We start from the raw sequence: 25,500 nt of genomic DNA, 5'->3' as shown, positions 1-25,500 counted from the left end.
TAAATTGTATTGCCTCCTATTCTTTTTAGATGTTAAGAAAGACATTATTATTTGTCATTTCCTTTCAACGGCCTGGGAGCATGAAGCTTTTCTGGTATGGTGGTATAATGGCTTTGGAAACTCTCAGGAAAATTGTAAGAGAAATGAGGCCTTTGTATGACAAAATGTATGTGTGTATCTGTTAAGGGAAAGATGGCTAATGTCTAGAGCAGAGAAAAACAATTAGCACATTTATTTCAGATCAGCAAATATATATTGAGTGTCAACTCTATACTCACTTCTCAGACACTGCTCATATTTCAATTATCAACTCCGATTTTTGGTTTGACATTATGTCTCCTGTCTTTAGAGGATCCATTCATGCTTGCTGGGAGCTAGCAATATGTTTGAATTTTCAGAGATAAATTAAAAGTTCATCTAATGTTTTCAACAAGGATGTAGTATAAGTCAGAATTATCTTATGCATACTTTTTAGCCAGTCAATGTATTTTTTTAGCCAACAGATTCTAGCCTTATTAACAGGAACAGTGGCACTGTGAGAAAAACCTGATTCAAGTCATGCATCTGTCGCCAACTAGTTGTGTGGCTTGGGTCAAGTTACTCAGTCACCATGTGGCTTTGTTTCTTCTTTTGTTACAGAACAGGATGGGACCAGAGCTGTACTCACAACTCTGAGTCATCTGGGGCTTTGCTATAATGTCAACACACAACCCCACTTCTAGATATCAGGGTACAATTGGTCTGGGTTCAGGAGAACCCTAGATAAATTTTTTTTAAAGATTTTACTTATTTATTTGACAGAGATCACAAGTAGGCAGAGAGGCAGGCAGAGAGAGAGAGAGAGAGGAGGCAGGCTCTCTGCTGAACAGATAGCCTGATGCGGGGCTCGATCCCAGGACCCTGGGATCATGACCTGAGCTGAAGGCAGAGGCTTTAACCCACTGAGCCACCCAGGTGCCACAACCCTAGATAAATTTAATGTAAGCCTTGACTAGGGTGATCCAATGATTTCAGCTTACTCCTTGGTCTTGGATAGCACACCGGCTTATTAAGCATAGCTACAAGATAAGGTGTCACTGTGAACTTGATCAATACTTTGTATCGGATAGTTATTGAACAAAGGGAACATTTTCAAAGAACTAATATGCAATTAAAATATATTTGCCACAAACTTCATACTGAACTTGATGTAAGTGTTTTCTTTGATTAAAAAGTACTTCACATCTTACAATTCTCCAAGCCTATCGTGATGAAATCAGCTTTTGTTTTACACGTTGTACATATGGAAGGTATATGTAGGAAACTGGTCTGGATGTGAACTTACCCTTGTACTTACTCAATGGCATGATTTAGAATGATGTGTTTTAAAATTTTCTTTTTTAAAAAACTTTTAAAAAAATATTTTATTTATTTATTTGGGAGAGAGACAGAGAGAGAGAGAGAGCATGAGAGAGAAGATCAGAGGGAGAAGCAGACTCCCTGTGGAGCTGGGAGCCCTATGTGGGACTCGATCCTCTTACTCTGGGATCGTGACCTGAGCTGAAGGCAGTTGCTTAACCAACTGAGTCACCCAGGCACCCTAAAAATTTCTGAAAAAAATCTTTCCTCTATATTGAATATAGATGTGTAAAGAATGTTGCTGTTTTGATCCTTTGAAGTTACAGCAGTTTGTGTGTGTGCTTGCAGTGGTTCCGTGTACATTACTTTGTTGATAATCGTATTCAAAGAAGACAAGTACTTTGTGGTTTGCATCCTAAAGGATGTGACTCTGCCCTGTGTGTGCATGTGCATCTATGTGTGTATGTATTTAATTGCTTCTGAGATGATAGTTTTTAGGCACTTCCGTTTTGGTCCCTACCCAATTGGTTTGGTCTCATTAGAGATTGCATATAATTAGCACCAGAAAAATAAGTGTTTTTCTTTTCTGTGTTACAGTTTAGGAAATTGTAGCTCATTTTGCTGAGTGGTGGTTACTGATTCTGCCATCTATTGGCATCATGACCTTACATAGATTACTCTTTGTTTTATCATCTGTAAAATGTTTTATAAGGGCCTCAGTTTTATCATCTGTAAAATGCATACAGAATAAAATAAATGATATATGAAAGAGGTCTAGCCCAGTGCTCATTAAATAGTAGCTTCTAACATTCATCCATTCATTAATCCAAGTACTTTGAAGATTTTATTTTTATTCATTTGACACAGAGAGAGATCACAAGTAGGCAGAGCAGCAGGCAGAGAGGGTGGTGGGAGAGCAGTCTCCCTGCTGAGCAGGGAGGCCGATGTGGGGCTTGATCCCAGGACCCTGGGATCATGACCCAAGCCAAAGGCAGAGGGTAACCCACTGAGCCGCTCAGGCACCCCTCATCGAGGTACTTAGGGTCTTACTTCATGTTTTGTACTGACCACAAAAAAAGACAACAGGTTTATAACCTTGTGGTTTAATGACCTAAGGAACGATCAAAGCTCAGAATAGGTGATGCAGCTGGTTTCCATGTAAAGTTTTGTGTTAACACTTTTATAATTATATTGCTACAAATACATGTAAAGTTAAAACTGTGGGTAACAATATAGATATTGCAATATTACAGTGGCTTTGCATTTGAATTTCAAAAATGTCTTTTGTACTAGTTAAGTGCTTTGGCTTATTTGGAAATTTTCAAGAAATTATGCTTTTAAGATTAAACTGTTTTCTTCTCTTCTTTCAAGCGAGTCACTTCACTCAGTAGTGTAGAAAGTTGAATTTTATTGTAGACTGTCATGTTTTCTACATATTCTATGTCCAGAGAATACAAATTATCCTCCACTTTCTATCAGGAACTTTCTATGAATAGCTATTATAGTCTAGTCTATCTTATTATTATAACAACAGTAATTTCTAATGCTATCAAAGTGAGTGGGTATCTGCATTTTCATTATAACTTCTTTCAAACAATGAGTTGACAATTGAGCTGTAAAAATATTCTATGTATGGTCCTTGCATTGAAGGGATTCATTTTGGCAGCTTTTTCTTGTCGTCTTTGTTGTCTTCTTTCTCTTTCCTTGAAAGTTCCATAAAATTGTCTTCAAGTGAAATGAATATAAAAGAGGAAATTGGCCATTTAGAGTACATTTCCTAGTGCAGGTGTAAGGCCTAGTTTTTACTGAGAGTAACAACATATGGAACCATTCTGATCATGTCATTGGACTGATGACAAACCTGTTGCTTTAAAGTTGTTTCAGTATGTGAGAATAAGGACTTAGGAATGAAGGAGAACATTCTTCATGCCGAGAGAGACTATTTCTATTAGAAACTTTACTTTCCCAGAAGGGGTACAAAGAGGGCAAGACAAAGAAGCAAGCAAATGTAAAATCATGCCATGCCAACTATGGGTTTTTTTTTTTTTTTTAAACAGTAAAGAGCTTTCTGTATTTTCTTCTTATAATAAAGCTTATGAAACAATGAGGACCCTCTGTCCTATATCATGGGGTTTTATTTGCTCCATTGTCATTTATGAATACCCAAATGTTCCACAGGGAGAATTTTGTAAGCTAACTAGAACCAAAAGACAATTATAACCAGGAGAACTGTAATCAGTGTGCCAAAAATATATATTTTTATCCACAATAAAAGTTAAATAACCTAGAAAAATAGTTGTGATACTTCACACTTACAAATCATGCATCTACATGATCTTTATTCTAAGGAGTGAAAATGTTTTTACACACATTCTGATTAATTCACAGAAATCTCCATAAAGAGGGTAAATTGAAATTGTGGTTTTAAAGGGCCAAATTTATCACCCATCTATGTATGTTGGCATTTGCAGGATTAAAATTAGACTTTTTCAGACTTCTCTTCTCCTGCCTTAGTTCCATATGTTAGACTATCCTACCTTTGTTTTAGGAGAATCATTTGTAATTCTTAACACCTCTCAAGAAAAAAAAAATACATTTTTAAAGGCGGTTTAGTTCTTCTTTGATAGAACAATCAGGAAACACAGCATTGCTTTATGTAGCAGTTTCAGCTTTTTAAATTTTTTTCTCTTTGCCTCAAAGGAAAAACTGAAAACTCAGAAAATAAGTCTGTTTGGAGAGAGTTTGAGAGTCTCCTGAGGGAAGCATTCCTCATTACCCTGTTTGGGGAGAGGGTGGAATAGGGGTGGCTCTTGGCTTGGCCATGGGCAATTAGGTGATAACTTCCCCTTTGCAAACCTTAAGAGACTCTTAACTCTAGGAAACAAATGGAGTGTTGCTGGAGGGGAGGTGGGCTGGGGTGTGGGATAATTTCGAGATGAGCATTAAGGAGGGCCCTTGTTGTAATGAGCACAGGGTGTTCTATGAAACTGATGAATCATTGGATTTTACTCCTGAAACTAATAATATAGTATATGTTAACTAAATTGAATTTGAATAAAAAGTATTTTTTAAATCCGCTTTGCTACCCTCTTTGCCCTAAAGCACAGTTGTCATGTATGCATGCAGCAGATGACCCCTTCTGAGTTTGTAAGAAACTTGACTTCCCATATGCCTGATATATTTAGCACTGATTACCATTCCATTGCTTATAATTGGCCATTCAGATGCCCAGGTGATTTTTTTTTTTTTTAAACACATATGTTTTCCTCATTTTAACCTGGAAAACAAAACAAAACTAAGGGTTCAGTCAGGGAGAATCTTTTTCATAGAAGACATGCTTTTTCAAAATTATAGCTATTGATTCATATTTTACACTCTGTCTGAATTTACCCTTCTACTTCCCATTCTTTTAGCTAAATGCTTCTTTACCATCAAGGCTCAGGTTGGGGCACCTCCTTTGGGGTCTTCTCTGAACCTGACAAAAGGGTTTCTGGCATAACACTTCCAGTGTATCCTCAATGTTCTGTTCATGGTTCTCTCTGCCTGATTAGAGCGCTCCAGAAAGTTAAGAACTGTGACTTTCATCTCTTTATCTCTAGCGCCTATCCTAAAATAGGCATTCAGTCCATAGGTCTGGAATGAATAATGCTATTCAGACTGCTGTTTCTGTACTATGTCATTTACAAGTTTTCAAACTCATTGTTTATGAACTCAACTTATACTTTACGATGTAACCGAGAGACCATTAAAATATTCATTCATCTTGTCAGAGTTAAATTTATCCTTGTTCTCTCAGAATAGTCTTTAAGCTATTTAACCTTATGTCCTCAAATTCCTCATCTATAAAATGGGGATTCTAATACCTAAATGACACACAAGGGTATTATAAAAATCATAGGAAGTAAACTTGAAAGAAAATGGAAAAGGAGAAAAAGTTTATTTCTGTATAATGACTGATGATTTTGAAAGATAAGCTTCATTTTTCCAGAAGTGGGAAAATGATTGTTTTTTTTTAATTTTTTAAAATTTCATCTTTCCCATGTTTCCATATGAAGAGTCCCACTAACATATGTAGGCTCATAGAAGCCCACTCTTCCCTCCCAATTCCTGTATCCAATTCTTGAAATTTCTTTAATCAGATGTTAAACTTTCTACTCCTAGACATAAAAGCACAAATGATAAATCCTGAAGGGAATAGTTCATTTAAATAAGTAGGCTAAATCATGAGCCCTTCTCTCAGAGCAAGGTTGGATGAGGAAAGTGTAAGTAAGATGGCTCAGGAAAGGGAAGGAGAGTAGGAAGGAACACAACAAGGCAGGGGTTTACAGAAAACAAACTTTGCTTGGGGGATGATTTGCTTACTTATGGACTCAACTGTAAGCAGTATTGACCTTTTCTGTTAAAAGCCTTAAGCAGTCTGTCCTGTACCACAGGACCTGCCCAGAAACCCTCTGGGGTCAGGGAAGGGAGGTACAGTGGAGTGGAGTTAGTAGGTCTTTACTCCTGGCATCTCTCCCTGCAACTTTAGTAGCCAAGTCATTTCAAAGGAGTCTCTTCCTTTGCTCTACATTAAGAGACTTATCTCATTTCTTCTAGACCACACAGGAATTTTAGCTACAATAAAAATGTGTGTGTGTGTGTGTGTGTGTGTGTGTGTGTGTGTGTGTGTGTATATATATATATATATATATATATATATGTTTTTGGTTGTTGTTTTTAACTCCCTGATCTGCAGTTCAGGTGCCATTCTGTATCATAACCAGAGGCAAATAAGAAGATGAAAAGGGACGCCTGGGTGGCTCAGTTGGTTAAACAGCTGCCTTTGGCTCGGGTCATGATCCCAGCGTCCTGGGATCGAGTCTCACGTTGGGCTCCTTGCTTGGCAGGGAGCCTGCTTCACCCTCTGCCTCTGCCTGTGCTCGCTCTCGCTCCTCTCTCTCTGACAAATAAATAAATAAAATCTTAAAAAAAAAAAAAAAAAGAAGAAGAAGAAGATGAACAAAAAGTTTTTAAAAGAATCAAATCTTTGTTAAGAAAACTGATTCTTGACACCAAAAGGTTCATTGCTTTGGCACTGTAAACTATAGAATAAACATCTCTGGGAACTGTGTTTTTCCCCATTCAGATGCCTGCCCCAGAGCATTTCTTTGTGAAATCCCAAACTTGGTTTTTGTCTTGGCAGGGATACTGTTTTAGGCAGTACTGGAGCATAGTTTCAGGGTCTTCCTCAGTTGACCTTGACTTTGCTTCTTAACTGCCTCTCACCACTTGCCCATCCCTTGGATAAAGTCAGGAGAAGCCACGGCAGAATTGAAATTGTGGATGTGGCAGTAAAAAGCCACGTGAAAATAGTACAGCTTATGTGGTAATAGTATGTCATGTAATCATAAGACCTTTATTTTGACAGGTGTTTACCTCAAAATATTGCATTAAATCAGGGTCCCTAATTACAGGGAAGAAGAAAAAGGCAGAGCCTGACTATAATAGAACAGGAGAAGCCCGGGAGAGATGATTATAGACGATAATAGACATTAGTGAAGGCCCGTAAGAAACATTCTCCCTGGGTGATTGCCAACTGGCTTTGATTGAATAGATCATAAACTGAGTTTGCAGGAATGTTTCCAAGTGTACAGACTGTATTGTGGGAATTGGCAAGCCTCCGACAAAGTGGGTGAGGTCCTAACTGTTAACTCTCAAGATGGGCATTTTTGGTTAACAGCTCTTCACTTGTATTTTTCCTTTGTTTGGTACAGGGCAAAATGTGGGTTATAACGTCCGTAGGGGAGAACACCACTGTCTAAGGAGAAGTTTAGACAGTGAAGTCTTTTTTTTTCCCAACAGAAAGCAACATTATTAAGGGGATAGTTCTGAGGAATTCTGTTGTGGTATATTTTCTTCTGTTATTTCATTACCATAGAAGCTGCATTCTGCCATAATTACTACAAGGACGTGTCAGTCACAGAATACCTTCAGTGGACCACCGATCCACAGTTACATCTATGATATGGCTGTTGATTTGGCACCACAAGGGGTTTCAGTAGAGTGCACAGGTCTGTGCCTTCGAGACTTGGGACCAAATAATTTCTCAGGTTATAACATATATTGGATTTTAATTATTCATAGTAATTGGAATTCCTGAAGAATGAATGAAGGAATGTCATTTCTAACAAGTCAATCATGTATACCCTGGAGAATAGAGGACTTTACACCGAGGTAAAATGAAAGTCATTTAGGACCTGAAATGTCTTTATCTTCTATGAATAAGTGTAACCAGATTCAATTACTGACACATAATATCCCTAATTAAGAATTTGTGGATCAGATACTTCTTAGTAACAGTAACAGACAGGAGAACTGTAGGGATTTAGGAAAAGGGCTCATGTAAGCAAAGAACAGTGGTAAAAGAGAAATTCTTGAGTCAAAAAAAAAAAAAAAAGAAAAAAATCCTTGGGTCAAACCCTGTCATTTCATGGGCAAGAATATTGAGCCATAAAAGGTTAAATGACTTACTCAAGGATCAGAAAGGCAGGAATAGAACATCAGACTCCTGACTGTCTATCCATATCAAATTGTTACCTCCTAGGTCTTTTCTCTAGTCCAAAATTCTGCAAAAATCTATGAAAATGACCAAAGCAAAATCTAATTAAGGAACCGACATCATCTGAATAAGATCCTTGAAGGTGATAACTATGTTTAGTCATTTTTAATCCCCTAGTATGTAACATAATCCCTCATAAATATCAGGTAGTCAATATACTTTTCATTAAAATAGTGATTTTGTTCTTAGTAGAAAAGTAAATTCTTCAAAAACATCTAATGCTGCCATGAGCATTTGACATGTATGGTGCCATTACTCAGGATATTTCCTTTGTGATTACTTAAGATTAAAATCACAAAGGATAGGAAAACATCCATTGGTTGTCTCCCAGGATTAGAAATATAAATTTCTATATTTTGGACCTCTATCAAGCCTGGTTTACTTTTTGGGTTATATGGCCTCTCTCTAAATAGAATTTCTTCCAAGAGTGGTAGATCCTTGTTCTTTCCAGATTTTGTAGTAAGTAACCACTTGGGATCTGGCCTACCTACATTCAGATTGGTTTTTGCTTGCTAATTTTTTTTTTCTTTCATCAAAGGAATGCTCTTCTTTCCTTCACCAGAAACATAGTTAATAAGTTTTGATTCGGGATTACATCACATACAATATCTTACCTAGTGAAACTTTAGAGAAAAAGCCTCAGGACATGAAAAACTAGAGCCCTCTTCCCTGCTAGAGAAGTCCAGGAACCCCACAGAATACATTTTTTGGATAATAAGAAAATGTTCTACAAAGTCTCATTCTGCTATTAGATTCATCTCACAAATAATAAGTGTAGAACTATAGCTTATGACTTTTTAGTGAGTTTATCTTAGTGCACATTTCACAACTTTTAGTTTTTTTGTTTTTTTGGGGGGGGGGGGGTTGATACTTCTTTCTGCCAAAATCTCAGTGATGTAGTAAACACAAACAATCTTGTGTGCATTCAAAAAGCCATCAAATATCGAAGCTTTGGTCACATGTTTTGATGATTTGATGCAATTATAAGCCCTTATAAATCAAAGATACATTTCAAAGATCCAAGATACAAGTTTTTTTTAAAGTTATTCGGAATTCTGGGCCTATGACAGCCACTTAACTATGAATGAACTAGGTTAGGAATATGAATTTTATTGTCTTTTGAAAACCTTTAGGGTTTATGCATTGACAAAAGTTTAAAATGCTATTCTCTTTTGACTAATAAATGGTAAAAGTGTTTGGCTACGTTTTTGTTCTTTTGTATGTTTGCGTGAATATTTTGGAATTCATTGTAATGACCATTATGCAATTACGCTTGATAAATTTTCAAGTTGTTCACTGGTGGAAAAATGTCCATCTTACTTGTCATGCAAGAAGCAATGACCAAAGAAGTGTGTACTTGCATGAAAACATTAGCACATTCGAAATAAGGAAATGGATTATCTGAATATAGTATTTTTTGTTCAGGTGAAAGTTATACAGGAGTCTATGTTACTTCTGGTTTAGCAGACTTGTCTAAATATAAGGAGGATGGTGGGATTATTACCAGGCTAGGTATTTCTCTTTTAATAACACATGAATAGCCAACAAAAAAAATTAGAAGTGAGAAAATTGATTGGAAATAATAAAAAAGCAGTACTGTGGAAAAAATAGAAAAATCGTTATTTTTAGCAGTCATTAAGTGTTTTCAGACAAGTTAATTCTTTGATCCTTGTATTACCCTAGTGAGGCATATGTGGCAGACCTTGTCATCATTCTTGTTTTACCATGGAGATTTGCCCAAGGTTATAGTTTTTTTTTTTTGTTTTTTTTTTTTAATAGCAGAGCTGGAAAGAGAATGAGCTCTCCGAAAGCCACATCCCTACTGAATGGTAGTGATTTTTCCGAGTTTTCCTAGAACTAGTACTGATGTATATTTAACTACTAACAATGGTTATAGTATGGTGGCAGCTAGGATCACAGATGGCTCCTTATCAAAGGTTATAATTTCAGTCAGCGTCTTTGTCCTGGTCTTCTCTCCTTTTCCAGTTCTTTGGTTCTATCACACATGATCACAAAGCCTGTCAGAATAATTCCAAAAATAGTGCTTGGTACAAGCTATCCATCATCCATCCATCCATCTGGTCAGTAAACTAATTTGTATATTTGCCTAGATTCCCATGATTCATGCCTACCCTGTATGTCTTCTTCCCACCCTATACCCAGACTGTACATTTCTGACAGTGAGAGAGGACGAGGTACAGTGACAGTTGCTCTGGCCATTCCCCATGTCTGATAAATTGCTTAGTAATCTCCACAGCACCTTCATGCATACGTTGAAAGTGTTTAGGGCATTGTAACTTGGGAAAATTTCCAATATTTCATAAATAACCATTAATCTGTCCCTTTTAAATTCAGCTTTCCACATCTGTTTCAAATTGTTCAGTGCTATTCCAGGAGTGCATTAAACCTCCAATCCAGGTGGTATTAAGGGGATAAATGAGCCACAGGGAAAAGACACTCTGTATTTTTCTTAAAGCAATCTTTCTCCTTTTTGCAAAGTTAGGAGCCAAGCAATTTACGATTAAGATTTTTGGAGGATATCCTCTGTCATTTTAAGCCATCCTCGTCTATGGGTTTTGAAAAAGCAGTTTCAGCTCTGCTATGTTAGCACCCATTAATGTTTTTCTCTATACTGGTAGATTATAAATATCATTTCTACCATCAAACTTAATGTAGTTTTAATTCATTATGGTTTACTGTGGATTCTTATTAGGGAAAAATGAAGAACAGTTACAATCTAAGATCAGTTAGAAATAAGGAAGTGTTTGAATATGCATTTATATTTATGATGTTCAGGAATTTCAGAGAAAGTTATCAATAATTTTAGTTTGATACATTTTTCTACAGGGAGCAACTTGCTTTTCAGGACAGAAGGCATTATTATTTTATGAATTATTAGTTAATATTATTTTGCTTTGTATCTGCTCTACTTTAGTTAATGAAAATTATAAAGGTGCATCTTTTCTTACCATAGATAGCCCATAACTTATTTTCTCAGAGACTTCCCAAAGAAAATATTTTCATCAGAATGAATCAACCGGGACCATTAGATTTACAAAAGTCTCCTCGCATAATAGAGAGAATGCTCAGCAGAATAAATGCATATAAAGATAGAACTCTATGGTACACCAGATGACATGTAACTCTGAAAGAGGGATGTTTTCAAATTGACCTCGAAGATGTGAAGGGACTGTCAAGAACCAATATTAGACAGGGGGCTAACTAGAAAATAAGATTTTTTTTATCTCTGGCATTTGTAAGGGGCATAAAAGGAACGACACGTTGATTATTTGACCCACAATACACCGCCCACCCAGGAATGCAAAGAGGAAGAAAATTCAGCTGCATGCCTCTTTCAAAGTTAGTAAAAATTTCATAGATCATCACATAAAGTGCACAAAATCACTGGCTTTGCAAATGGCTTATTTCATAGCTACAGTCTGCTGTTCCATCCACGCAGCACAGGGGACTGACAGCTGCTCCACCCATTAGCATTAATGAATTATCAATGTACATCCCACACACATCCACCAGGGAAGCAAAGACACTCCTCCTACACATTACTTTGTTTTTTAATCTTCCAAATGTTGTAGGATGCTTATTACCTTAATAAGTGGAAAGTCATTGAATACAGCACGTATTCTCTCCCATAGCTAGAACTGACATCTCCTAGGATGTCAGGAAATGCAGCTTTATTCATCTGTTAAGATATGTTAAATTATCTCTCACCTCTTTGTTATCTAAGGGATGTCTAAGACCATTAAAGAAATGTAACCTGCACTGCTAAGGCATTTCATTGAGGGAAAAACAATTCAGAATGACCTTGGTACTCTGTTGAGATATAATTTCCCTCTCCTGAGGAAACTCCAGTAGTGTTCTTGAAATGTAGAGAAAAAGAACAAAATGGTTTTTGATACAGTTAACTGTATGTCCTGGTTTACCCCTAACTCTCCCAATGTATCCCTTTTGTCCTGGCATAGTTATTAATTACTACCCTTTTCTCTCAAAAGATCCTGGTTTGGACAGAAAATTGCACGTTTACCCTAGTTTTAGGACATTCCTTACATGACCATGACCCTTCCTCTAATGTCTAGGACAGTTTCCATTCATGCCTTTCAGGTGGAATCTTGGTTCTATAAAGGAAGAATGACCAAAAAAAAAAAGCTGAGCCTGTCCATACACTTTCAGAAGTTAAAAAATTCATTAATGTGTCTCCTAGTCTTACATTTGTGTTCTCACCTCCTTTCTCTCTGTTTCATGCATATAAAATGTCAGAGATAGGTCAAGCAGTGCCATTATAAGAATATTTTCCTATGTAGAAACATTCAGTGTTTCTCAGTGTCTCACTGTGTGAAAACAAAGTGTGGTATATTTTCCTCTTTTCAGTTAAGAGGAACTTAAGCTCATGCTACTCACTAACATGGAACTCTCAGGTTGAGAAATACCTCAAATTGCCAACATTTATGAAATAGTCACTCTGTATTTGCATTCTCTTGTAAAAACTGACATTGTTCTGGATTCCAAGAATTCAGTCCAGTAAAGGAAAAGACCGTGTAGACCAATAACGACCTCCACGATACAGTGTACTACAAACAATCTGGAAAGGTGTCAGAAGAGGACAGGGTGAGATTAAATTGCGCCTGCAGAGTGAAGATGTTTTTATAGAAGAGATGACAGAGTAGGAATGTGTGAGCCAAGCTTTGGGGGAGGAATAAGTGAAAGGATCAATCTGTATGAAGGACCCTGTGTCGGTTTGGTTCTAGATGCTGGTCAACATGCCTGTGACGAGCTATCACTGCTTCTCTTGAACGCTGCTTTCCGTAGATGAAGACCATGGGCTCTTTTTCTGACTAATGTGAATTGACAGTTCACCATTCATATAGCTGTAATCTTCCAGGTTGCTGATTTCTCTTCAGCTCTAGTTTTGAAGGACCATCATAGAGCTCTGCCTCTGGCCTCTCCCCTGCAAAACAGATTTGTTTCCTTTAGTGTGCTCTCAGAGGTCTGATTTTACTTTTTAAAAACAGTCACTCTTGTCTTTTCCTCTTCTGAGGCTTCTTTGGTGTAGGGCTCCCCCCACATACCCGTACATGTTGTACTCAAGTAACAGTGCATGCAGTCATGTAAAAAGGTCTGGCTAGGCACGCAGACCCCAAATATCCTGGTTATTTTCTTGTACCTCAAGGTCATGCTTAAAATAGATAAGGCACTCCGAGAATGCAGTTGGAGGAGATGAACACTTCATTCCAGCCTTAGAGCTCCTGTGTTCTCATCACCCTCCAATCTGTGACTCTCCTCCCTCTGTTCCATCCTTCCTGCCTCCTAGTTAGACTAATTCCTATAAGCTCTTTTATCCTCTTCTGTATACATTTTCTTCCATGATAATCTTGCTCCATTGACTTTCAAGTTCCCCTCTGTATAATTGTCATCTAAAACCAGGTTATCTATTTGGGTGGCTTATGTAATCACCTCCATCCTTGGCAGCTGGACTCAAGTCTTTAGCTCCCATGGTCTCCTCTTCACTCACTCGCCAGGCAAGCCCTGTTGACTCTAGTGCCACAATATCTCTAGTACCAGTTTCCCCTCCTCCTTTACTGTGATACAGTTCTCTAATGATACTCTCACCTACCACACCACGCCCATCTACAAGCCAGCTTGCACACTGAGGTCAGTTTACGTCTTCTAAAGCACAGAACTGCATCACTGAAACCCCCTCACCACTGATAAATTCAAATGTCTCCGTCACACTGGGTCCCTGCCGCCTCTTAGCTCCATGTCCCTCCATCCTCCTTTATGAGTCTAATGCTTGTGCAGAGAGGCAGTACTGAGCTCTGAAGTTAGAACATCTGAATTTGAATTCTGGTTATGTCACTTGCTGACTCTGTGATCATGGGGTGATCATTTAACTTTACTATACTTCATTTTCCTCACCTGTAAAATGGGGATCGTAATTGGGCCTACCACAAAGGATCACTGTAAAGATTATGAAATGCTCAGAGTGGTGTATACAGTAAGGATGCACTAAGTATAAGCCATTATTAGACTTACTTGTGTTTCCTATGCACAACCTGTATTTTTACACCCCTGTCCCTCTCTCATGCTTTATTTTGTTTTCAAAATGTTCTCCTCCATTTCCATTTCTATATGTTCACACCCCACACATTTTATATTCACGTGCCCCTGCTCTCTTCTATGTAGGTTTCAGACAGACCCCTAATACTGAAAATATCTTTCCAATTTCCATAGCCTCTCCTCTGCACCCAAGAATATTTAGCTCTTTTCACCATGTATTAAATGGATGTGTATATGTATCTTCATTCTGAGAAGATTAGGGGGAGACAGGAAATGATTGATGAATTCTTGCATTTTCCTAAGTGTTTAACCAAATCAATATTAGATACTGTATTTGTTGAATAAATGAATGAATCTTCTACTTGTTCATTTACCTTTTTCCCTGATACACAAGTGCGATACAATTCTTGAACCTTGCTCCAATGAACATCTTGTCCTTGCTCGGTTATTTGCTTTCCCTGGGTCTGAATCCCGCCTTTCCTCTTCTCTTTTCTGTTCCTTTTACCTTCCTCCAACCCTTCCCCCTTTCCTGTTATACCTTCCCTCTCTCTTTCCCATACCTCTCCCACCTTTTCCCCCTTTTCCCCCTTCTTTTCTTTTTCCTCCTCATCCTTTAATTCTGGATTCCCACTTTATAAAATTCCCACAAACTCATAGCTAAGCTCCATGGGCACAAAAGGATGCTGTTTCAAGAGGGAAATATTTGCTGAACATTTTTTTTGTTACTTTTCTTTGTCAAAAATAATTGAGCATGTAATATGCAGTCGTAATGCTATTTACTCATCTTAGCTACTGAGAGGAAGAAATGGTTAAATAGCAAATAAAACTAAACCCAATTTTTGGACAAGAAGAAGGCATAAGAACTTTTTAATATCATGTTCTAATTGCTGTAGTGTGTTTTGAGTGTAGTCTGTCTTTTTGCAGAAAGGGTAGGGTCAGCGTAGGGTCAGTGTCATAGTGTCATAAGGTTTTGTGTATGTTTGAAGTAAAACAGAATGTTACATTGTTTCAGGTATGCAGCATAGTGATTGGACAGGTACATATGTTATGCTGCGCTCACCGCAAGTGTAGCTGCCATCCATCACCATACAACACTATTAAAATACCATTGACTCTATTCCCTCTGCTTTATTCTGTACCTGTATTCCCTGTACCTTTTATTCTGATGCCTTATTCTTTCCATAACTGGAAGCCTGTATCTCCCACTCCCTGTTACCCCTTTCATTCATCCCCCCAACTCTCTTCCCTTTGGGAATGACCAGTTTGTTCTCTGTATTTATGGGTCTGTTTCTGCTTTTGGTTTTTTCACTTGCTTTTTTAGATTCTGCATACAAGTGAAATCATATGGTATTTGTTTTTCTCTGTATGACTTTTTCATCTAGCATGATACCCTCTGGACCCATCCATGCTGTCACAGATGGCAAGATCGCATCCATTCTTATGACTGAGTACTATTTCATTGTATGCGTACACCACATCTTCTTTATCCAGTCGTCTATCAATGGACACTTGGGTTGCTTCCATAGCTTGGCTATTGTAAATAATGCTGCAATAAACATAGAGGCTCATGTATCTTTTTGAATTCATGTTTTTGTTTTCTTTGCATGAATACCAGTAGTGGAATAACTGGATCATATGGTACTTGTATTATTTAAGCTTTTGAGGAAACTCAACACTGTTTTCTGCAGTGGCTGTATCAATTTATATTCCCTGATGAGTTTTTTTTTTTTTATTAAGAAAAATTTGTTCAAAGGTCTCCAAGAGTAAACTCATATTTTTTTTGTCCATTTGGTGTTTAGGTTTTCCTAAAAGTCTGCTAATTTCTTCCCTCTCTTTTCATTTACGATGTCATTTTAACCTACAATCCTTCCTCCAACATCATAACTGTCTTTACTTGATCAGCATCCTGTCATTTCTCCTAAATCTGAAAACTATCTAAAACATCATCATGTTGTTTTCCATTTCCACAAGTCTTGAAATGTCTCCTATCTTGTTGGAGGAATGTTCTTATGAGTTCTATTAAAGATGCCAATAGTAACCATTTAAATCACATTTCTAATTGTGAGCCTGCACAAAACCAATGTATCTACTTGTATTAGTGAACATAAAATAGAAAGATTAAATACGCTGTTATCTCTAAATTGGATTGAGGGATATAAAGTTAACAAGATGGAATGGTAGTTTGGGAAGTCAAACTTGAATCCTTCTTTTATAATTGTCAGATGAAACAACACGTAACGTTTAATAATTTTAAAACCTCTTTGCTTCTGCTTTCTTTCCTCAACCATTGTAGGTTAATGTGTAGGAATGGATAAAACATGTAAATAATTCTGAGAATCCTGATTAACAACACTATGTACAAAGCATTATGAGATTATCATTTGTGGTAAATGGGTTTTCAAAACTGATATTTTTTTTCCTAATTTAGGGTAGAAATTTAGCATCTGGAGAAGTTGGATTTTTTCCAAGTGATGCTGTTAAGCCTTGCCCGTGTGTAAGTATGAGTATTTTCTTTCCATTTTTTCCTGGTTTTGATGCTGTAATGAATTGTGCAAGAATGTACAAAGGATATGGTCTTATCACTCAATAATTTTATTAATGCTTTCTGGAGGGATCATATAATTTCAAGTTGAAATACATGGTCAATGTTATTATAATTCTAAAATCTTCATGATTCCATTGTCAGGAAATTTTTTTTTTTAAGATTTTATTTATTTACTTGACAGGGAGAGAAATCACAAGTAGACAGAGGGGCAGGCAGAGAGGAGGGGGAAGCAGGCTCCCTGCTGAGCAGAGAGCCCCATGCGGGGCTCAATCCCAGGACCCTGAGATCATGACCTGAGCTGAAGGCAGAAGCTCAACCCACTGAGCCACCCAGGTGTCCCATCAGGAAATATTTTTAATTGATACAGGCAAGGAGAAAATTCGACTCAGTAGAATTTACAAAATTAAATTGTCTACAAGATGTTAGAAGGAATAAATCAAAGCTACAGATTAGGTGCCATTTTCCCTTTTCCCATGGAGGTGAGAATGGTAGGCTCTAATCTATTCCTAGTCATTTGAGGCTATAGAGAGATATTATACTTCCCCTGGAATACGTGAAGGCGAAATAGCATGAAGTCCACAAATCCTTCAACCAAATCTCGAAGTACATTTTTCTGTGCTTTAGTTTGTCATTACTATTTGTTTAATATCATAATGACATTTTCTGAAAACATCAAACACATTAGATACAAGGAGAAAGAATGAGCGTTCACTCAAACATTTTGAATGAATATAACATAAAATGTACCTTCTGATGTTTTATTAGATTTATAAATTTCTGTTTAAGGTGACATTATTTTATTGTAAGTTGATGTTTAGGGTAGATTTTTCTATGAAACTTTTGAAGTTCTTGATTTGAAGTAAATGAAATTCCTTTACTAATATAGTAGAGCTGATGGTTTAAAAAAAAAAAAAAAACAACAACCACGAAACTCCTTAAATTATCTTGCTGTCTATAATTTACTTCTTCCTTAGATTTACAAACTGGGCATCCTTTTCAATATCATAAATGTCTGCCATCCTTGATTTCAGAATGTAGGCTGTAAATTAATTTACCATACTCATTCCAGCTTCATTAATTTTAGAAGCAAAGGGAATCAAAAAGAATTTGCTATTCTATTGGTTCTGTGATCTAATGTCACATGTTCTTATCTAATAATGGTAGAAAATTGTTGAACCTTGATACCACTCTTATTTAGTTATGTAAGCAAAATGAGTTTTCAGTTAGTTTTCTATAATTTGTGTGAACAAGATTCAGGCTCCCTATGCTTAAAACAATGATATTCATATGTAGGTAGGAAGCAGGCTGAGATTATATATTCTAATATTAAGATGTTTGGGAACCAAAAGACATCAAATCAAGAACATTAAATGTTTCACTTATCAAGTTATGTTATCTTTTTACAGCCTCTTGAATATGGCATAAAATGAACATTTGAAGTTTTATTTTAGGAAAATTCTGTCACATAGCAGGTATTTAATACAATTGTTTGTATGAATGAACAAAGGTATGAAAAAAGAAGCAAAATTTCCTAGCTGAACCTAGGTAATTAACAGTAGTAGATACTAATTATATCAGCTTACAGCAAATGGTATTTGATGACTTAGTTAGAAGAAGGGAAACCATGTTCAGAATTTTAAGCTGGTAAGGACTTAAAGAGGAATACACAATTATGCGTGGGAATACTAACTAAATGTGATTGTTTTACAGTGCAAAGTTAACAAATAGTTACTAAAATTTTAGTGCTTACTTAATGAAATTATAGATTCATTTGTTGGTTTAGGATAAGTTAAGTGACGATAAATGGGTGGAGAGATTGGAAGGGAGGATATGTTGAAGGAGTTTGGAAGATGGTGTCTTCTTTGACCGTGGGACATTTTGTTTATTAGGGCCCATGAGTAGTGTGGAATATTTCATTCTGAACTCAAAAGTTATTCTCCAATATGTGTTGTGCCAGTCTAACAAAAGTTCTGAAGTATACAGTTAGAAAATTAGAACTGAGGAGAATGCAAGAGGAATATAAACGAGACAGTTTCATTTCTGGCAATATGGTGACTGGAGACAAAGCCTGGAGCTACGGCACAGTGCAAACTTGGATACCTCTTTGTGACTCCAGAAGTCCTCAGTGGATGAGCAGGAAGAAAGCAGTTCCACAGAAGATATGTCTGTCTTCATCTTGGATCTGAGTTGGGAAGAAAAAAGAAAGCAATCTCCCCTAAGAATTCCTAGCTTTAGATGCAAAGACCACCAAGGAGTAGGGCTGAAATTGATACCAGCTCTGTGACTACAATAATTCTAAGCTAGAAATAGTTTAAAATGATTCCATGCTGATTGTGTTTCCAGTACAAATACAGATTGTCTCTGGATTGGAGCCTCATTATGCACAGTCCTTAAAGAATTTCTATGGATAAAGTCCTAGGGACTTTAACACAGTATGGGATTTTCACATTCATGATTAAACAAACCATCTTAAGCAAAGTTTAGCAAAAAAAAATAAAATTCAGAATTAGATACACAAAGACAGCAAATATTGTAATTATCAGGTACCAAGGTCAACTTTTTGTATTTAATATGGTTGAAGAAATAAAAAAGAATAAAACTCTAAGAAGAGAACAAGCCACTTTCTGAATTTCTTGGATGTATTTCACAAAGAATCAGGCAGAATAAATGAAATGAAAACCTTAATGGAACATTACATGACATATTAGACACAGTTGGGTAGAAAATTGGAAGACAAATCTGAAGAAACTTCTCAGTGAATAGTCCAGAGAAATTAAGAAGTGGAAATCTGAAAGAGAATGAAGTGATACAGTTCAAATGAGTGTTATTGAAGGAGAGAATAGAGATAGTGTGGAAAAGCAATTTTCAAATAAATAATGCCAGAGAATTTTCCAGAACTTATGGTAAAACTAATCTCAAGAGTCAAGAAAAGTGTATAAAATTAATCAACACCTACACACATTTTAGTTCATTTCAATGGCAGAACATCAAAAACAAGGAGAAAATATTAAAACCAATCTTAAGGAGAATACAGATTACCTATAAAGAGTTGATGACTTGACTCATAGCTAACACCAGCAATAATGGAGGCAACCAAAGTTTTCACTTCTGGTAGTTGCCAAGTAGCCCCTGTTGGATCATACTTCCTACAGAAAACAGCTACAAACTCTGGGCAAGATAGTAAAGCATCAGCAATCTGAAGGCATTGGCTAAGGGAAGAGTTGACACTCAATGAAAGAGGATGACTCTAGGCTAGCTTCTTGGTTTGGGGGCTGGCTTGAGAACAGACACTGGGCTGCACCATGCAGGGTAGTTAAAATTCAGAGAGAAACCTCATAGTATCCCTAGCTTGAAGAAGCAGAGTGTGAAGCTTAAAGGAAACTTCAAGCTTGAAGTGCAATGGGAAGCCCGAAATCTTAGAAAGTGTCAGAGGGGGAGGGACCTCAAGTTCTGTGTATAAACTTTGCCTCAGTTTGGCTGCCTGGTGCAAACTCCCAAAGTGGCTCAGTTGAGGCTAAAAGAACAAAACTGAGAATTCATCTGCCTCTCACCACAGGGGAGGTAGTTTGCTGTTGGAGTTCAACCAAGTTAACTGCCTACTTCAAGAAAAATCGCACTCTTTCTAGAAGCATCATGGAATTCAGAGCTTCTACAGTGTATTATTCAAGTTGTCTAAGATACTACCCAAAACTACTCAATATGTAGAGGAGGAGGAAAACACAGACTATACTCAAAAGAAAAAGCAATCAAAGGAGAATGACCCTGAGATGTCCCAAATGATGTAATTAGCAGGGAAAGATTTTTTTTTAAAGTAGCTATTATAACTATGCTCAAGGACATAAAGGAAAGCATGTTCATAATGAATGCACAGGAAACCTCAACAGAGAAATCGGAACTATTAAAAAGAACCAAATGGAGATTCTATAGTGTGAAACTTTAATATTTCAGGCAATAAGAATGATATGTTCAAAGTTTTGGAAGGAAATTAGTCAACTTAGAAATTTATCTTTCCTTTGTAAGGATGAAGTAATGACATTTCTAGCCAAACAAACACAGAAAACTTACCTCGAACTGTCTGCTCTAACTCATATATGATGTACTTCAGGGAGAAGCACATATCTTATATATATTACTTTACATGCATACTCTATATCCAGTAAAATTTTTTTTAAAACTGTGTGACTACAGCCAGAGTTTAACAATGTAAACAGCCTCTGATGAAGGTAGGAAAAAGGCATTAGGGAAAAATGATCAAAGATGAGAACACAGTCAAAGATAGGAAAGTATCCAGAAGAAAAGTCTGTATTGTTTTATATAAGAAGTGGGGAGGGCGCAGGACAGATGGAGAAGGGTAGGATCCCACCCTCAGTATAGGAATCAGTGCCGAGAAGATAGTCCTGGCACTTCACCTATCAGAACATATTCACCAAAGAGTGAGAAAGCTCTGAAAGGACAACAGACTGAAATAGCCTGGGATTTGGTTCTGCTCTAGAATGTTCTATCACCCTTCGTTTTTGTGGATCTTTCCGCTTTCAACATAGAATATGTTGAAGTTCTTTTCCCTTCTCTGTCCCCTCTTTGTGTTATTGGTTTTGTTTTGTTGTGTTGTGTTTGCTTTTTTGTTTCAGCTCTCTAGGGAGAAGGATTGATTTAGGAATAAGTATGCATTTAAAGAATACAAAGTGGGAGAAGGAAGGAGGAAATAGTTTTCCATCAGATTTCCGAACCTATGTATATCTTCTAAAGAGAAATTATTGACAGTTGATTCCTATTTGTGAAAACAAAATAGTATAAGAAAATATTTGTAGGATTTGAATGGGTGTAATATATTCTAAAAATTATTTTCTGTGTATTAGGATTTTACACGGTGGTGAAATTAAACATGTGATCCATAAGATAAAAATATTTAAATACTAATAACTTTGGAGATGCTCTGGCCAGAAAGATAATTTTATTATATATAACTATTAATCTGGAAGGTCAAAATACTAACAGCCCATTATGAAAACTGACATAGCTAAGAGATGTATTTACATTGATCAGAACTCTGTTAAAAATTAAAGGTAAAAGAGATTCATGGAAAATTTCAAAATACAAAACAAATTATTCATACTCCTTATCTTTCCTTAAGAATCTATAAACTTTGTTCTCCTCTAATAGTATGTATTTTGTTATTCTTGGACTATTGGTGTACATTCTTTGTCTTTGTTCATTTTCTAGTTATAATCAGCAACTAGAAGTTTTTTTTCTTTTTCTTTGATTGCACAACAATTGTAACATTGTTCTCTTTTGCAAAGCACCATAGGAGAAAAGGGAAAAATGAATATTTCCCATGATTTTTCATCAATAAAAGGTTTGCCAGTTGGTAGACTTCAAAATCAGAGGTTAGAATTTGTGATACAAAAGAAGAATGTACATCCAGTATGTATTTTTACTTTGCCTGTTTTCTAGGAAAGCAGAGTGCTATTTGGGTTTCCTAACATTTTCATTTATATTTTTGTGGTACGATTAAACTGCCTTGTAAATAAATACCAAAAGCTTCCAGTTCATATTTTTCCTGTTATCTCCCCTCTTGGAGGTAAAATGAATGAAAGAATGAATTAAAGTGAAATGAATTATTTTCTTCTTATCTGACATATACTATGATTCACTCTGTATAAAACTGCGAATGGATAGTTCCAGGACTGTGCTATTTAGGGTTTTATAGAGCTGAGTCAGCGCAACTGAATTAATGATTGATTCCTAAAAGCTTCCCTTAAGTAAACTTAATCTATTTTTTTTGGCTTTTTATATCCTAGGTGCCCAAACCTGTAGATTATTCTTGCCAACCCTGGTAAGTATTAAAAATGTTTATGCAGCTAAGTTGAAATACCACAACCTTAGCTCGAGGATGCCTTAAATATGGAGGTAGTAAACCACCTTCCATTTCTATTTGTCCTGGCTAAAGGTGTTTTCAGATACAGCAAAACACGATAATGAATTTATATATCGCTGACCTTTCCATAACTTCATCAGAGTGGTGTGTGTGTGTGTGTGTGTGTGTGTATATGCATTCACACACCTGACTAAATTCAAAGTTGTAACAGTTACAGAAAAGAGTGAGTCATAGGCAAATATGTATCTTATATTTTAGAAGAGTAGATTTCATGAAACAGAGAAAAAAATATATGATTCCATTGTCTGAAGCTAAAAATTAGTCCAGAAAGGATAGTAGATCATAAATCGTAATGTGAAAGGAGCAAGATGTATTCATGTCTCATGTTCTGGGTCTACATGGAGCCCACTTGTCACTTAGAGGCTAACATTATCACTAATAGAAATAAGGAAGCAAAGGGGATGGTGATTATTACTTTTTAGACATGATGAGTTTAAGGGGAAGTGATATCTTCAACTGGAAAGACTCTGTTTAGGATCCAGAATAGTGGTGATCATAGATGTTAATGACTAATATATACCAAGAGCTTACTGTGTGCTTAGTATTTTACATTTTATTTCGTTTTGTGTTCCAACATCTCTATGAGGTAGGTTGTTATTATCTTTACAGATGAGGAAACTAAGGTTAAGTCCATGCAAGTAGTGAGCACTAGAGCTGGGATTCCAAGTTATGCCATCTGTATATTGCCATATTGCCTCTCTAAGTACGAAACATGGGCTTATTTACTTAATTATGTTTGTTTCCTTGAGTTTTATGTTTGGCTCCTCTTAAAAGGACTGCATCTGTTTTATTTTCTAGATATGAAATATAGGCATGCAAATTAGATATCAGTATATGTATATAAATGAGATACTCTGAGAGTTTATAGTACTAGTTTAGTTTGCAGGTGTAGATAGAACACCTGAAATGTCTTGCATTTTTAAAGTGTTCTTGGGATGCCCAGGTAGCTCCATCAGCTCAGGTCATTATCGCAGGGTCCTGGGATTAAGCCACATATGGGCTCTTTGTTCAGCAGGGCGTCTGCTTCTCCCCCTCTCTCTGCCTGCCACACCCCTTCATGTGCATTCTTTCTCTCTCTGACAATAAATAAAATCTTAAAAAAATTTTTTTTAAAAAGCATTCTATTTTCTATTCTATAACCAAAGCATAGAAAATGCTCAGTTGTTTTAGGACTACACTCTCCAAAGTATGGAATTCTTGCCCCCTTGCTCTCCCCAACCATCGAGTCTGCGCTCTGCAACTATTACCGGCTTTCTCTGACCTCCCTGAGCTTGCTGAAGAAGTTATAGCAGGCTTTGATAGAACTGGGAAGCTTTGCTACATTTTTACTTAAAGATAAATTTGAGGTTAGAACCACATGGAATTAAAAACCATGATCTTAACAGGAATTAAATTTGGAAAATAGAGCTGGTAGCAAGGATAATCAAAGGGAACACCACCAGGAGCTGATAAAATCATGAGAGTGTGGTGATCAGCTTCCTTCTCTTTTATTATTTTGCACATAACTAGGCATAATAGCTATCAGGGTAATGATTTTAAAGATAAATATTAATGCCACAAACTACATGGATTTCATGAAATAAACTGAAAAGAAAATAGAAAAAAAGAAATAAAAAGAAGAAGAAAGAAGAAAAAGAAATAAACTGAAAAAGAAAAAATAAACTGAAAAACCTAATCTCCTGTGCCTTGAATGGTTCCCAGGTACAGATTAGTTTTTGAACAGTTTGTTTTAAAATGCACCCTTGTAGATCTGTAAAATTCTATTGAAAATATTACTTAGAATAGTATTGTTCCTAATGATGATAAAAATCAAAGTGTTCAGATAAGGGAAGAGCCTTGGAGACAGAAACAAATAAAGATATTTCATAGTAAAATTTTTAAACTGCTTTTTTTCTTTCTCTTGAGCAACTTAGTTTATTCACACTAAACAGACAGTTTCATGGGAAATGCTTTCTGCTGGGGGACAAAATGGTCAAGAATATCAGAAATGGAAACTTCCAATTTTGGAAATACTACACTGTTTAGAGAAAATGATGCTGAATGATGACATGTGGTTCTCAAGTCATCAAGAAGTTGGATATCCACCAACTGCATTGTCTATTCATTACATCTCCATTTAAAAACAAGTTACTCTCACAAGGTAAACTTTGTCTCTTGGGTAGAATCAAGGTGATTATCTTCATTTGCCTGGGTATGGAATTCTAGGTGAGAAACTATTTTGCATCTCAGATTTTCAGACTTTGCTCTATTGTCTTATAACTTCTAACTCAATGACATTCTGATTTATTTCCTTTCTTTCTCTCTCTCTCTCTCCCCCTCCTTCCTTCTCCCCCCCCCCTTCCTTTCCAAGAGAAGAAATCTACAGCTTTATTTATTTACTTGACAGTAAATCCAAATCCTTTAGGGGTACAACATCAAATGGATTCTATGGCCAGTGCCTTTAGTAGGAAGGTTGTTTTGGGATTTGGCACGAACCATGTCACTGTTTCCATGAGCCTGAGTTACTTTTCCCCAGATTACTCTGGTTTTGTTCCATTTGCCACCAAGAGTCATTGTATTGCTCTTTGTTTTGTACACATAAGCATATCTCTGCCTAGAATTCAGTTTCATCTTGAGCATAAACACCTTCAATTTTTAAGAAGAGCTGTGTGCTTCCTCTGGTTCTGGAGGCCCCGCTTTCTAGACAGCAAAAACAGTCTTGGACCACAGCCTTCCAGTCATATTTGTTGGATTTAGGAGTCCTTTTCCCAGCAGACCTCCACAGTTCCAAGATGGTGGGAAGAGACCATTCTGATTTCTGATTCTTTGTATGTAGTCTGATTGTGTGTGTGTGTGTTGGCAGGCGGCAGGGGGCGGAGGGCAGTGCACATTCTGCAGGCAGGGATGAGACGTGGGGCTTAAAACTGGGGAACCATCTGAAAATCCATATGAAGAACAGGATGCAGGTGCCAAGATTCCTACCCCATTCTCCAAAGAGTCAGACAACTTACTTTTCACTACCATAGCAGGAGA

At 36.6% G+C, this 25,500-nt stretch overlaps 1 protein-coding gene across 5 annotated transcripts in view; it reads left to right on the top strand.

The window, feature by feature from the left end:
* VAV3 (vav guanine nucleotide exchange factor 3) overlaps positions 1-25,500 on the top strand; it is a 357,610-nt gene that overhangs the window by 298,976 nt on the left and 33,134 nt on the right. For all 5 annotated transcript variants that reach the window (XM_082688262.1, XM_082688260.1, XM_082688261.1 and 2 more), the window contains 2 exons: positions 16,437-16,502; positions 22,352-22,386. In XM_082688262.1, the coding sequence (XP_082544388.1) occupies positions 16,437-16,502; positions 22,352-22,386 (101 nt within the window). The remainder of the gene's footprint in view (positions 1-16,436; positions 16,503-22,351; positions 22,387-25,500) is intronic.

This window comes from Mustela nivalis, assembly GCF_964662115.1.
Source record: "Mustela nivalis genome assembly, chromosome: 10".
Lineage (NCBI taxonomy): Eukaryota > Metazoa > Chordata > Mammalia > Carnivora > Mustelidae > Mustela > Mustela nivalis.
Note: the sequence above shows the minus strand (reverse complement) of the source record. Positions and strands in the feature narration are given on the sequence as shown.